Genomic DNA, 16,109 nt, shown 5'->3' with positions numbered 1-16,109 from the left:
TCACGAAGCTTCTGGATCCATTACCGCATCGTCCAGTGCATGCTTCTCCGAAATATTGAGTTTTAACCTACCTATTCTCTTTATTTTTCTCTGAAATTTGGATATGTTATACATAAAGATGTCCTCTACAAGTTTCATGAAGAGATCTAAGTCAAATAACCAGATTATAGTCGTCATTTAGGTCCATGAAGTCTCGGGTGTCTCGAAATACATCACCAGAATCACCGTCTTCAAGATATAGTCGATTTACTAGGCTATACTTGTTCATTTCACTTCAAATTTGATTATGTTGTATTTTAAGATGTTCCCTACAACTTTCATGAAGAAATTGAAGAGAGATTCGCAACACAAACCAACATACAACCACAAATCCAACAAGAGGTCAGTAAAGTCTTTCCAGATCTGGGGTCTCCGTAGGATGAGACTTTAACCCCTCAAATCTCCATAATGTTCCACGAAATTTTAGTATATTTTAGTACAAGATGTTAGCTACAACTTTCATGAATAAATCGAAGCCAAATTCGGACTCTAAACACACATGCAAGCTCAAACAACATTCTGACTCACACTGTTCGAGCAAGAACAGCCATGCCATTCAAACATAAATCATCTATGCTTCGGTTTTTCTCACCTAAACACCCAAAGATTCAACGTGCAAGCAACATAAAAACATGCAAGAGCAGCTAGAGGACTCCCACTTGCCTCTAGACCGGTCGGTCGACGGCGTAAGGCGGCGAGCACGGCGGCACACGGCGGACGGACGGCGGTTCCTCCTCCTCTCTCTCTCGGCCACTCTCCCTCTCTCTTGAAACCTCTCTCTCTCTCTCTCTCTCTCTCTCTCTCTCTCGGCCGAATGGGGTAACCGGCCACCCTTCTCTCTCTCTTCCCTTTTTATACCCCCTAATTCTCATCATTGATAATCATTGCTTGCCTTATCTATGGCCAATGCATGGCCTTCTTCTCTAAGCCAATACATGAAGGTCTATTGCCACTTGTCTTATGGGCTTTTGAATTTGGGCTTGGGCTTGGGCTTGGGCCAGCCACTCTTGGGCCTCCCCTTGCTCAACGGCAGCCCACTTGTGGGCTTCAATGGGCCGGCCAACTTGACCCATTAAAGATCCACTCTTGGGCTTAAGGCCCAATCGAATTTTTACCCTCTTTTCCCCTTTTTTTTTTTTGAAATTCTTCTATAAATATTTTTAAATTTTAATTTTCAACATGGCCAAAGTCTTGTGACATTTTGTTTATTGAATTTTAATTTATAAAGTACATGGCCATGGCCAAGCATAGATCATTAATCTATCAAATTTAAATTCTCACAATCATATGCACAAATCATCTATTTAAAAGACTAATGGCTAAAGCATAAGCCATGGGAAATTTTATCACCTAATTAGAGACTTTAACACACCTTATGGCTTGTCATTGAATTTTGGGATGCCACAAATCGAAAGCGCAATTTCGACCCAAAAAAAATAAAAATCAGAAGCCCAGTTGTACAATCGCTAATTAAGGCTTGCCATTTGGAAGATTATCAATTTATCTTGCTGGTCGATACATATGAAATCTCTCACGAGAGATGCCCCATTCAGGTTTGTAGAAACAACCAAAATGAGCCATCAATAGCCAAACGAAGGTTAGAAGCTCTCCACCTTTGCTCAACAACAGCACATGTTCATTTCCCTTGATATGAATTGCTGCATATGATAGCATCTCAACCCACACTCCGGCCATCACCTTCCATTTCTCTTCCCTAAGCCTTTCCATCTCATGTGCCAATTTCATCCCCTCGCCGAGCGGCGATGTCAAATTGAAGGTTTCAGTAGGAACATGAAACAATTTCTCGCATAGCCTCTCCACATTCGTGGTGTTGCAACCATTTTGCATCATCTCAAGCGACGCCTTGTCTACTGTCATTTCGAAAGTGCCCCGCACTACGGATGTCGCACTAGGTTTATTAAGTAGGAGATACATCATGTAGTCAGAAAGGATCTTGCTAAATTCCCTTTCTTCATTTCTAAGTGTGGAGTTCATATTTTGTTTCTCCATGTTGTACCACATTTCAGTAGCAATATGCCATGTTAAAATAGCAAAGTCATAATTAGCTCCAGTGACAAATGCTGAAAGATTGCCACAATCGATCTCTTGAGCGATGCTCTGGAGAAACATGCCACCTCTGGCATCAAATATCTCCTTCACCTTTGTTAGGTCATTTGCGTCCTTAGCTTTACGTCTCACCTCCTCAAAGATATAGATCCATAGCTTATTAATAAAGGGATTCTTCGACACGTACTTCATCTCTGTAATCATTAATCCTCTATCATGCATAAAGGCCCCCCGACCACCACCTCCGACTCTTGTCCCACCACCAGCTTGTTGGAAACAAGAGATGATCTTCATAGCCATAAAGATCGGAAAACAACAGATATTACAAAGAACAAGGATGCCCCAAGACCGATTCTGCTTATGCATCTTTCTTGGACTCTCCTTCAAGAACTCAGAGAAAAAGTTGCAAGCAGAGATGGATTCTGACCACCTTTGAAAGATTAATGGTGTATTTAAGACCTTATAAGTAACTGTGGCATTAGGCTGAGTACATGTGGCAAATTGAGGCTTCCTCAGGTGATCCATGGCGGATACCAAATTGTTGAGAAATGAATATTGTTGAGATAATTTTTTGTTGTAGAGTTTGAATTCAGCAACCGTCCAATCAGACAAAATGAGCCTGAGCAAAGATATGACATCAAGAGCAATCCCTCCCAGAAGAAGGGAATAAGTAATCCTCACATCAGGTGCATGGATCTTATCGCTTTTCAAGCGATTGAACAAGATGAAAGCCGACACAATGTGAGTGAAGGCTATGAAGCGGAAAAAGTAGCTCAACTTAAAATGTAATACCAATGCTTTGGTGTAGAGAATGTCATAAATGAACTGAAGTTCAACTGATATCACCCTTAAAGCATCCATTGCAGAAACTTTTTGGAAATATTGGCGACTGATTTCACGTTCTTCACTTGAGAAGATGAGATCTCCGATGAAAACCTTAAAGATTTGAAAGAAGTAGTAAGCATGCTTCACCACAATGCTTTCGTCAAGCTTTAGTTCTTCGTCATTACAATGCCCATCCTCTGGAGCCTTGAGTTCATCAATGAACTGGAGATCTACAAAAACGGAAGACCCCTGTTGTGCGAGCATTGATTGCTTGAGCTTCGGGAAGTTTGCGAGATAAAGTGCCATTAATCTTTCCACATTTTTTAAGATCGCCGCAAAAAATACCAGGATCGTTGGGATAACCAGCGACTGGTCTTTGGGAAATATTTGTATAAAGACATAGATTGCGGTAGAGCCTTGAAAGATGAGAGTGAGTAGGTGCCGTCGCCAAAGCGAATTGTCCTCCAAAGAGAGGGCAGTGATGGTGTCTAGACCACCAAGATGTAACAAGAGAAATGAGACCCAAAATGCTTGAATTGCTTTGTCTATTTCAACTTCACAAACACACTTATTGTCATTGAAAGAGATGAGCCCGATCCCGTATGTAGCTACGTAGTCAGCTATCAAATAGGCCGACCACATGGGGAAAGCAAGGTACATGTGTGCTGTTATCTTTCTAAGGGGTGCAAATAAAATAAGGAAGATTTGAAGTGAAAGACTCAGTAAGAGAATACCTCGGCGGTTCCATGCTTCCCATAGAGTGGAAAAGGAAAAGGAACTAACTTCCATGTTTTGGCTTAGTTGGAATTCTATCACTCTTCGCTAATATGTATTGGTTACAACAGAACAATCCTCTCAACTATCCATCAAGAGAGTTCCTACATTGACACAAAATGCTAGGAGGTGAGGGTGGGTGAAGGTTGGTGCTTGGGACTTCAGGAATTGGGAGGATGATTAAATAAGTCAATCGAGAAAGATGAGACGAGAGAAAAGCGGCTATACCTACTCCTGCTGTCACGTGGGAGTGGAAAAGCTGATAGTGCTTCAGAGAAGTTGGAAAATTTGCGCGTGAGATGGGACCACCCTTTGTCCCCAGGAACCCTCCTCACACACGTTTTGGACTAAGTAGCATTAACATTGACATGCGACACACGGCACGACACGATAGATCGACACACCGACATGTTATTTATCAAAAAATAGAGAATTGAGACATATGGGAACACGTTATATATTAAATGAATATTTTTATATATACATTATAAATTATCATTTTAATTTGATTCAAATTCATAAATAAATTAAATAATAGAAAAAGAGTCATGAATGAATTTACATTAAAAATATTAATCCACCATTGGTTAATATCATTCATTATTTCAATTTGATAAATTCAATTGCACTCCAATAATCCATAAAATTGGGAGGAAAAAATAAGCAATTCATATTGTAGACTCATTTGTCAAAGCATGTTGGAAGGGAAGGAAAAAAAAAAAAACTTGAGAGTGAATGGTATGTCATGAGAAATGAGAATCGGAAGAGAAGAGAACGCTAGGTTTTTCTTTTTTCCTCATTTATTATTATTTTTTTTATTTTGTTACATATTTATATTTTGACCATTCATTTATTGATTTTTTTTTTTAAATTGACCCTATGTGTCAAAATCACGTTTTGGAATTCGAACTCGTCTGTCGAAATTCCCCACTTACGTGTCAGAGAGTGTTGAGAAAGTTGATTAGGTATTGAATTTTCCGACACATGCTAATTGAATATTGAAAAGTGTCGGACACGTGTCAGAGTGTCCAACACGACATAAAGGCTCCCGAAAAGTGTTAGTGCTTCCTAGATTCTCGGGTCATGAAATTCAAATATTGTTTTTCTTTATCCGTTATGTTGACTAATTGACACCCAAGGAGGTGAGGATGAGATTTTGCTTTTGCACCATCCATTGATACTAACAAAAGAGTAGCCCCGATGTAGTAAGGTTCACACATTTAACTTTACCCAAAAGCACTCACCTCTTGATCCCAAAAACTGCCCGCTGTGATCTTACTGAACATGGTCGCATGACACAGTACTATTCGGCGGGTGTGGCGAAACATCTTCTTCCTCCCTCTTCCTTAAATATTAGGATCTATTTAAGAGAGATCCGTAAATGAAAACGTTTTTTTGATTGATCAAAGAGGGAATATTACCAAAAAAGTTTCTAAATTTGTTATAAGGATGTTAATTCAATCCTAAATCTCTTAACTTGACCAATTTAGTCCTAACCCTTTTTGACGATTTGCAATTCAGTCATTCGTACTAATTTTTGTCTAAGATCGCTAACGTGGCATCGATCGTTTTATGTGGCACAACATGAACAAAAGTAAAGAAATAAATAAATAAAATAAGATAAAACATATATAAATAAATAACCTCTTTGTTGGAGGGTTGACTAGAAACCCAAGCAAGGATTGAGAGATCACCGTTAATTTTCATGGAACTAGAGATTTTGTTGGTTCAGGAACTTATTTTATGCTAAAGATTTCTGTTAGCGTCCTTTCAGTACCTATGAATGTGGTTGTTACCTAAGGTGGGGAAGCGCTCTTTTTGCATTTTCGTACAATTTAAATTCTACTGTTAAATGATCACACATGGATGGTTCATCCGTGCCATTTTTAGGCTAACTATCAAATTGAAAAGAAAATCAATCAAGTAATTGAAATTGTAATACTCGAACGTAAACACTCAAAACAATTCAAGAGAACCAAATATGAAAAGTCTAAGCAAAGATATCTAAGTAAAAAGAACTACAACTCATCGGGTGTTTATACAATACAAAAATGAGCCCAAGACATACATCGGGAAATGGATCGGTACAAATCATCAAGGTTGGATTGGACATCAACCATTTACCATCTTCAAGTCTTCATGACCATCTCCTCCAAGGATTACCTTTTGGACTATTCTAATGCTAGACTAGCATTCAAGGGTACAATCAAATGCAATCACAAACATTACAACAGGTGTAGACATCTCAAAGTTATCTTATGATACAAATCATGGCCTGGGGTTCAACCTTTGAGATTCATGCATAATGAGTCATTCTATGACCACTAATTGATTAACTTTAGTCGTCGACACTTGGCCATCTCTTATGTTCATAAGTGGGGGTCAAGATCGAGTGACTCCTAGAATTCGGGTCTAGGTGTGACTCTTTGGTTGCCCCCACATATATGCACCGGTCCTCAACCATTCATCTAAAAATCACATGCAAAAAGAACAAACTTCCATGCACTCAAGCCATGAGACGATCTCAGTTCTCACTCAAATATCCAAAGAAAGTGAACCAAAATAGGATCACTTATTCATCCAAAGCAAAAGCAAACACTCAAATGTGCATACAGCATGATCATGAAGGAAGAAAACCAAAAGTTTAAACTTTCAAAGATTTGCAATCAAAGACACAAGTTTTGGATATTTCAATCAAGGACTTAAAAGAAAATTTTGAAGTTTGAAATGATACGCGCCGGGGGTATCAATTTTGTTAGAATTTTGGGACAAATTTTATGTTCTTGGGAAATAGATTCTATAACCCCTGTGCGGATAATGTTGGCACACTGATCGAGTCCTTTGAACAATCAAACGTTGCTTGGTTCCAACAAAATTGGTATAAAAAAAAAATCGAGTTCTAAAACTTTCAAAATGTGCAATTAAGTCCTAAAACTTATCAAATTGGTCAAATCAAGTCCTTTCTTTGATAGCATTTTTTGAAAATTTTAGGACTTGATTGTATTTTCATGACAAGTTTTAGGACTTGATTGCACTTTTTATGACAAGTTTTAGGACTTAATTGTACTTTTTGAAAGTTTTAGGACTCGATTACATTTTCATGACAAGTTTTATAATTTCTAATATACTTACCCCTTTCTTTTTCAGACAAAAGAAAATTGGGGTAGAATTGAGATTGGCCTAATTCCCTAAAAATCGACAAATTTAGGTCAAGTCTCAAATCTACCCCGAATTTTTTTTTGTCTCAGAAAAATCCCAAGCTTTAATTCTAGTCGCCAATATGCTCTGAACTTTTTTTGTCTCAAAATAAACCCTAAAGTTTAAGTCAATTCCCAAATTTGCCATAAATTTTTTTGGTCTAAAAAAATCACTAAATTTCAATCTATTTTAAATCTACCCCATAATCCAATCCCAACTTGACATGTCATTTCCACGTCGATAACAAATCCAAATTAGCAAGGTAACGGGGTGTTAGGTACAGACTGATGTAATATTTCCACTTCATAACAAATTCACCCCAATAAAAATTATTGAAATTCTCCAAAATAAAATCGTTCTCGGATATGAAAGTTAGGGATGATAACAAATCCACCCCAATAAAACCTTTTTGGTCTAAAAAAACCTCGAAACTTTAGGTTTAGTCCAAATTTGCCCATACTTTTCTTTGTCTAAAAATCCCTCATTATTTTGCTAATGTGGAAGTGTCGTGTTAAGCTGGGATAGGATCACAAGGGGTAGATTTGAGAATAAATTGAACTTGGTGATGTTTTTTTAGACAAAAAGGAGTAGATTTCGGAATGGACTTAAAGTTTGAGATTTTTTTTAGACAAAAAATGTTTAGGGCAAATTCGGGACTGGACCTAAAGTTTTAGATTTTTTTGAAACAAAAAAAGAAAAAAGAAAAAAGAAGTTCAAGATAGATTTGAGAATTCACTTAAAATTGGGTTTTTTTTTTGGGGAGAATTAGGCTGATTGAGACTAGACTGAAAGTTAAGGGATTTTATGGAATAAGGTTTGTTAATTAGTGGCGTAAAAAATTGGCCATTCAACTAAGTGATGCTATTGGCCTCTCTCTTTTGCTTTAACTTGGACCCACTTCATATTATTTTTTCTCTTTTCCTTTTTTCTTCAATTTAGATCCATATTTATTCTCTCTTTTTTTCTTTTGGCTTTTCTTCTTTAACTTAGACCCATTTATATTTTTTATGTTCCCAATTTCATGCAATGCTCTTAACTTGCTCAAGATTACGTGATTCGGGAGTCACGTTTTCATCTTTATAAAAAAAAAATTGGCAGGAATTTGTGAGTCACGTTGGTGTCCTATGATCGATGCACAACGCTTGGCTCTTTATTCTAATATAAACTTATTGAATAATTAAATTAATAGCTTCCACGATTGTACCTTGAAATCATTTACATTTTCCTTGCAAAATTTGGAATCAAGTAGGTGCTTTAAGCTTAGGAAAAGTCTGGAAAATTGTATGTGACATTCTAGTATGTTTTCGTAGATGTCTGATGTTTAACAATTTGAATTCTTAAATTGCAGAGATTTCAATATCGCTTTTTTTCTTTCTCATCATGTTTTTAGTTCTTATTGAATTATTTTTAAAACCGCTCATAGAAGGTAGGGTTGCGTGGATGAAAATTATTTTTAAAGTGACTGAACGGAAAAAAAAAATATGTCTATTCGAAGTCAGCATTACACTTAGAAATGGTGATTTTTTTTTTTTGGCAGTTCAAGTGAATAACTACATGCATGAAACCTACTTGATACATTGTCTCCGTCCGACATTAATTTTGTGAGATTAGTGTCCATATTAGCAAATTTCCTTATTAATGAAATGATAATGTTGAACATTAGTTTAAGTGACTAATAGAATCAATGGTTTTGCAAACCTTGGATGATTTAACAGGATTACAACTATATGTGTATATTTACTTATTGAGATAGCTCCTCATTTGTTTGTCAAAAAACTGTATCTATTCAAAAATCCAAGAAGATGGAATAATCGTAAGCCAACCATTCAGCAAATAAAATGGAGTTCAAGATAGATCTAACTCAAGTTGGTTTAACCATTCAAATTTTAATGTTTACAATGCGTCATGCGTCCTCAAAAGTGGAAGACTCTATTAGGTAATCAATTGTTATAACCCTACCATTATTATGTACTTGGCATGATAACAACAATGTCCTTTCACTCAATTATGATCTTGATTCAACCAAAGACAAAATTCCACCCGAAAGTTTAATTTAGCGAAAGAAATGGAAACAAAAGAAGAAGAAAAGTTGCCCTTTCATGTGGATGATTGTTATAAGCCAGAGCCAAATTGGAGTGAATACAAGTGGGACACTCCAAGAAGGCATCTCCCACAAGAAGCAAGTGGTGACAGATTTTCCACAAATCGGGAGTCTCTCCTTATCTTTCTTTCTATTTTTTCGATTACTGATTTCTTCGACCTGATGTCATTCCCTTACTTTCTTTTTTTTTATAGTAGACAAGATTAAATATCATAAAAATAAATTTTATAGAAATATAAAATTTGTTTGTTAAGATGGCATGAGCCGAGTAAGCTTTGTCCATATAAAGGGTAAAATATTATTTTCTTCTTTTTTTCGTCACCCTTTCACCTTTTTTTCCATGTAGGGAAAAATATTCTTTATCTTTTTTTTTTTTACACCTTTTCCTCCCTCTATATGTAGATTTATTATTAAAAAATAAAATAAAATTTCCATTAAAGATTAATGCTTATTACTTATTTACCGTATCTCATGCATTAAATGGTAGATGAAAAGTATCTTATGCGTGGATGATGCCTTTTGCTTTTTATTGGGTTGATGTTTTATCGTTGAATTAGTCTTATCTCAATTCTATTTGCACACGATATGTAGCTATCTGAGTTTCAAACTATCAAACTTTAATATCTATGTTAGTTTAGTGAAATATTTGATGATATCACATCTAACAAGATAGTTATATTATTGATGAATAAGATACTATCTAACAAGTCATACAAGTGTGCTTGCATAGGATAAGTAGGTATCATGACGCTCCCAAGGTGAACCCCGAAAGAGTTTGATGGATTGCCAAGCAAGCGAAATAATCTTTTTTGCAAGGTGACACTTGCCCTTGATGCTCACTTTCAATCGCAACTTGATTATCTCATTTTAGTAATGACATTATGTTTCTCTTCTGAAACCATGACTAACCTATTATGAGTCAATTAGAGGCTGCGCAAAATGGGAGAGTTTGTTTTACTTTTGCAAACTAGAGATTCAGATACGGGAACTTGATTTGTGACATCCTCAATCCGATAATAGAATTACGATGGAAATCTATAGATCATAGATGGGCTATGAACAAGTGGAAACAAGCTATAAACAAGGACACATGAGGGCCATAAATTTTCGGAAAAGTGGAAACGAGTTATGAACAAGGAGCCATGAGGGCCCAAGCCACAGATGGGCTCAATGGGCTTCACACCCCTCCCATGGCTGGCCAAGAGAGCCCACTAAGGCCATTAGCCAACACTTGATTTTTGGAAGCTTGCATATTAAATTTCCCATGCGCATGAATAGTACTTTGGACTATAGTTGATTTAATTCCTAATTTGCCCCTTCTAGAAGCTAGTTGGCCTAATGGGAGAAACTTGTTGGCATCCAAGAAAGGAATGGGCGCCCATTGAAGGAGGAAGGAGTGAGAGACTAACTTGGTTTGTTTTCCTAGTCCATTTCCAATTCTAGCACATGCATAATCTCTTGCCATTAATGATTTTGGATAGAAAAGATTTCATGAAGCATTTGTGGCCATGCAAAGGCTTGGCCAAGAGTGAATTGGGAAGATTGTACCCAAGTTCATTAATGCTTGGATAGGGAAAAATCTTGGATGAAGCTTCTCTCTCTCTCTCTCTCTCTCTCTCTCTCGGCCGAACCCTCTCATTCTCTCTTAGTCCCTCACTATGAACCACACCATCTAACACCCTTACCATCGCCATTGCCAAGTCGCCATTACCACCGTGAACTACTGCTTCATCGCTGAGCTACCGCCATCATGCCGTCCTCTTTATCGTGAGCCTTCACCATTGTTATGTTGTTGTCGTTTGTTGTCACATTGTGTGTCACTGTTGCCAAACTGTTGTCACCTTGTCACACCCCCTTTACTCAGAGGTCGAGCTATGGGTTATTTTTGCGACGTCCCAGGCTTGTCGCCGTCCCGATTATTTTTATCTTGTTATCATGTACATGCGGAAATGTGAATAAACAACTCCTCAGACAAACAACAACTGGAAGACTGGGACCTACATCAAGCAGAACACACTAATTTATATTATAATAATACTTTTACAAGCCTTTTTTTTTTACAAGTCCTCTTTTCTTTTTACGGCACAATACAAGTTTTCCACATAGGCCAAGGGAAATCCTATCTCCTCTAGCGTGACTGTAGCTCCCAAAACAAATGTGAGACTTCAATGCCTATAAGGCTAAAAGATAAAAGGGTTGTATTTTGGGGAAACTCAGTAAGTAAAATTCCTAGTTCTCTACTAGGAAAGCATCTCATTATCAAAACTTAGCAAGTACAACAATAGCAAACAGTGTCGATGGCAAATCAATAACAAACCTATTGCTACCCTTGACTACAAGCAAATGTCCATCGCAACATGCTTCAATGCATACTTACCTTGGCTTATCAATATATATATCAACGCATCATACTTATGCATATACCGGCACTCATGCAAATTCATTTACGTTGTCTTGGCTCGACCAGGCCCTCCCAACTCAATCGGGGCTTCTAGCTTCTTGCTAGGGTTCTTGGCTAGACCAAGGCATCTCGGCTCGAGCGAAGCTTCTCGAGGCTAGCTCCCCGAGGTTTCCGAGTTCAAGACCCAAGCATCATGGCTCAATCAAGGCATCTCTGCTCAATCGAGGCATCCCATTCAATGAACAAGGCATCACTGCCAATGCTGTGTGGCAACGAACGCTTTTTCCTCTTTAAGTGCGTGCATAAATGCATCATACAAGCCAGTTCTTATCTTTTCCCTTAGTCAACACATACATGGCCCGAAGGCATGCTCATTCGTTCGTGTGTGTCATGAATTCATATACTTCATTAATACATATGTCGGGAACGATCTTTGATCCGTAACTTGAATCAATAACTTAGCGCCGATCCCCACACCAAACAAGGTTTGGAAACAGTACGCCTCAATACAATCTAAGACCTCAAGGCTTGGGTACACCTTGCTTTAGTGACGCTCCCAAGCTTAACAGACCTTGGCTCCAACTCGATGTGAATATACATGTATTGGGAATGACCTTTGGCTTGCAGTTTCATTCGACGCCAAGCATGTGACATCCCAATTTTCCAATTCTGTTTTCAATTGAATAAGTCGGACTTTCCATTGACATGCCTATAGTTCTTTTCTCTGAGTAGGCCACTCACGAGATAACTAACCTATCAAGTGAAGCCGTTAAGGAATCTAAACGCAATAGACTTTAGAATTCGATCAGGAATCGACTGCTCGACCGCGCTAATCTACAAGGGTCATTACGGCACATATCAACTAGAAACCGGAGATAGGTCAATTCGCAGAGCCATGTGATTAAGTGTTGGTGGTTCCACCTAATTGCAAAATTCTTGTCTATCAGCACTAGATCGATTTCTCTGTCGTTTTGGTACCATGTGTCCATATTTGAAATCTCGAGATTTCCACGACAACCGAGAGTCACCAATGTGTTGAAGATGTACTTTGTGACTTGAAAATAATCAACCACGGGTCAATTGTACAGAAAATTCCTAAAAGCTACCTAGTAGATTAGGACGCACTAAAATCGCGCCAGATTAAAATTAACCAAGTAATTGAACTCGATTTTAGAAATTGAAAGTTCTGTCATATCACAAATCATTTTAGGACTGGTGACTCATTCTCCAAAGATTTTTCTACAAACCGAGATTTTCGGTGAAAAATCCAAAGTAAGGGTATTTTGGATCAAGAAATTCATGGGACCATTTTTTAGGGCACCCATGGCCGTCATGTTGGACTAATTGGTGAGGAAAAATGTTGGTTGGGATGATGGCACCTTGGTTGAATTTATGGACATCAAATTGAGTCCAATTGGAGAGGAATTGAAGGGGAATTGAATGAAATTAAAGAACAAATGTCACAAATTCGTGGCCCCCCATGGTGTGCAACATTTGGACCCTTTGGGAGGCTTATTGGGGAAGCCAAGGAGCTGCAAATGGCTGAGGATGACAGCCCATGTGGTGGGGCATGTGTAATGAGTGATTTGGGATAAGAGGGAAGACTTTTGAGGCAAATTGGGCCCCTCAAATCTTCAGCTGCTTCTCTCTCCTTCCCTTGGTCACTTTATCCATTGTTGAGGCTTAGGAAAAGCTCAAAAGAACCAGCAAAACCAAGCATCAACTTCCCCTCCATCGTCGCATGCCTGTCGACCCCATTTTTCCCAATGTTTTCTCCTCGTTCCAGTTTCTGATCCAGCTGACCTTTCGTCAAAAACTCGAGTTGAAAGTTGTCTTCCCGTGAGAATCAGCCAACACTCCACCCACCACGTGACCAGCACAACTAGACCGTACAGGGGCAATTTGTCGTTCGCTGGAACAACTCGCTGGCCGTCCCGTCCGCCGGCGAGAAGCCGCCGGTCCGCCGATCTGTTGCCTGCCTGCACTGTTTCGCATGTTTATTCATTTTTCTCCCATTCTGACCCTTCCTCTGCCCATTCCAACCACCAACAAGTCCCCCTTGACCCCCGAGAGCCACCAGTTGTTGACCACCCGCTTGCCGGAGCTCTGATCGGCCCGTTTCCTCACCGTTTAGTCGCTGGTTTTCCTTCCCAGTTCAGCAAGCAAAAGCTGAAGTTCCAGCAAGGTTCTTGAAGCTTTGTGGCCCGTTTTAGGTCACTTCCCGGCCTTCCTTGGCATCGCTCTAGGCTTGAGTCTCGCCCGCCTTGGCGTCGCCATCGCCGTGGACTCGCCGGAACGCTAAACCGGTGAGTTTACTCACTAACCTCTGCTTAGGGAGTTAATGATGCTTAAGGGGTGTTTAGATTATGTTAAGTATGTTTATGTGGTTAGATTAGTCTAATTAAATGTTGATTAGATTAGTATGTTTATGTTTATTTCTGGAGAGCTGCTCGATAGAATTTCGAGCTGGTCACTATGGTATGGCCATAATGTGCAATTGATTGCTGGATTGATCAATTGAGTGAAGTTTTGTGCAATTGTGTGATAATTGTGAATTAGTTAGATTATGCAATTTATGGTTGGATTGTACAATTGATTGATGAATTGTGAAATTGTATGGTGATTATGAATCATGAGCATTTGGTTATGACATATGGCTAAGTCAACAAACCGCCTAGCTTAAAATAGGCTGTGCCCCTCGAGTCGAGATTTACCGCCTAAACTTGGAAATGACCGTGCCCATGAGGCCGTGATTAACCGCCGAAGTATGGTTGTGCCCATGAGGCCGTGATTAATCACCAAAGTATGGCTATGCCCGTGAGGCCGTGATTAACCACCGAAGTAGGTTGTGCCCATTGGGCTGTGATTTACTACCAAACACTTAGTAGGCCATGCCATGGGGCCGTGATTAATAATTGGGACGAGTAATTGATTGTGATTTAAAGTGATGCATTCCAATTGTTGAGTGATGATTGCACGTATATGAGATATGAATTGTGCTAATGCGCAGGAAGGGAACTGAGGCAAGATAAGTCCTCTGTTGTGTGTGGCTAAGTCACCCTTAGGCGTATTTGCTTCTTATTAGGGGTTTATGGGGTGGATTCGTTGAGACAATGTCTCACCCCATCGTGGGCTTATCTTTTCAGGTCCTTAGGTGGTGGTTGTGGAGGATTCGAAGCCCCGGAGTCTGTGGAGGTGGAGTATGAAAGATCGACAGGTGTGTTTGACTAGTATGTCCTAGGATAGCTTGTTTTTTAGAGCTGATATGTTGTAGCCTTTTTTACTAGACTTGTTTTGTAACTAAACCCCGTTATTTATAAAAGTTGGTTTCTGTGAAATGTTGCCCTGCTTTTCCTATCCCACGCTATTTGTTGTCAAGGGTTTGTTATTTCGCTTCCGTATGTGCATTAAAAATGAATGGGTCGGCGACGCGTCCTGGGAATGTCACATTTATATCGACCGAAGATAGGGATGTGCGTGTGCTCGAGGATCGGGGCGTGACAAAGCACAAAGTTCCTGTGTCCATTTAAACTATGGAAATCGGCATGCTTGGTGCCTTACGAAGACCTCGTGGATTTGGCGATCCCCATACCAATCAAGGCATAAGATCAACACACCTCAATGTCGACTTAGGACCTTGCAGCCTTGGGTGATTCCCGTACCAAGCAAGACTTAGACCCGGCATCCGATTTATGCCAAAACCAAGGCTTTATGGCTTGAGGTGACCTTGCCTTGCGATGAAATCAACTTGAACGAACCTTAGCCTCATTCCGGGTGTGAACAACTCCAGCACACGTTCAAGCAAAAACATGAGCAAAAGCATACAAAAGATCCAACATCCTATCCATAGCTTGACGGATGAGCACCTAACTAGACTCGACAATGGAGACTACCGCCCTAAATGAGACATAGGGATCTTACTTACCTTGGCAAACCTTGAGGACCAACTTATATAGCTTGAAGGATTGAGGATGCAAGGCCAAGAGAAATGAGAAGGAGGAGGGGGACATCCAAGGAGAAGGAGGAAGGAGGAAACGAGAAGCAATGTGAAGAAATGAAGAGGGCTCCTCCCATTTATAGCCCTTGGTGTCATCATTACTAGGCCAAGCAGTCCATTCCAATGTTTCCATGTGTCCCACCTAAATTCATTGGGTGGCAAGTCTACTTTGCCTCATAATTACACCTAGAAGATGAGTTGGCCAAGCTAAAGGATCTTAGTTGGCATTCTAGCCTCTAGGCATCATTGATGATGGCCCGCTTTTCGCTCTCCCATTGGTCCACCTAAATGCCACATTTAATAGACATTTAATGAAGTTTGACAATAATTGTACCATGGTTGTCAACTCAACAATTCTAGATCTTTCGGTCATTAATGAGGGCTCGTGTATCGTTCTTTAATTAGTCCACTTATGTGCTACCTTTTTTTAGAATCTTCAAAGATAATTTGGCTGCCATCATGACTTTTGACTATTCAAAGGACAACTCACTCATTTAATGAGGGGTTTCTAGAATTTTCCTTATTTTATCTTTTTCTACATTAATAAAGCAATCTAGAGAATTTTATCATCCAAGTTGGTTCTTGGGCCGGAGAAGGGATCATTAGGTACACCTTGAAAAATCGACTTACATACACCCGAGGTTCAACCATCATGCCCCCATATTCGCCTAAACTATTCCTTTGGATGGTTGATCAACCAAAATGAT

General features: G+C 39.2%; 1 protein-coding gene across 1 annotated transcript; it reads right to left on the bottom strand.

The window, feature by feature from the left end:
• Positions 1 to 1,539: 1,539 nt before the first annotated feature.
• On the bottom strand, positions 1,540 to 3,237 carry LOC104428898. Its single transcript, XM_039313668.1, has one exon. The coding sequence runs from the start codon at positions 3,235 to 3,237 to the stop codon at positions 1,540 to 1,542; it is 1,698 nt and encodes a 565-aa protein (XP_039169602.1).
• Positions 3,238 to 16,109: the final 12,872 nt, after the last annotated feature.

Source organism: Eucalyptus grandis, chromosome 5, assembly GCF_016545825.1.
Source record: "Eucalyptus grandis isolate ANBG69807.140 chromosome 5, ASM1654582v1, whole genome shotgun sequence".
Classification (NCBI taxonomy): Eukaryota; Viridiplantae; Streptophyta; class Magnoliopsida; order Myrtales; family Myrtaceae; genus Eucalyptus; species Eucalyptus grandis.
Note: the sequence above shows the minus strand (reverse complement) of the source record. Positions and strands in the feature narration are given on the sequence as shown.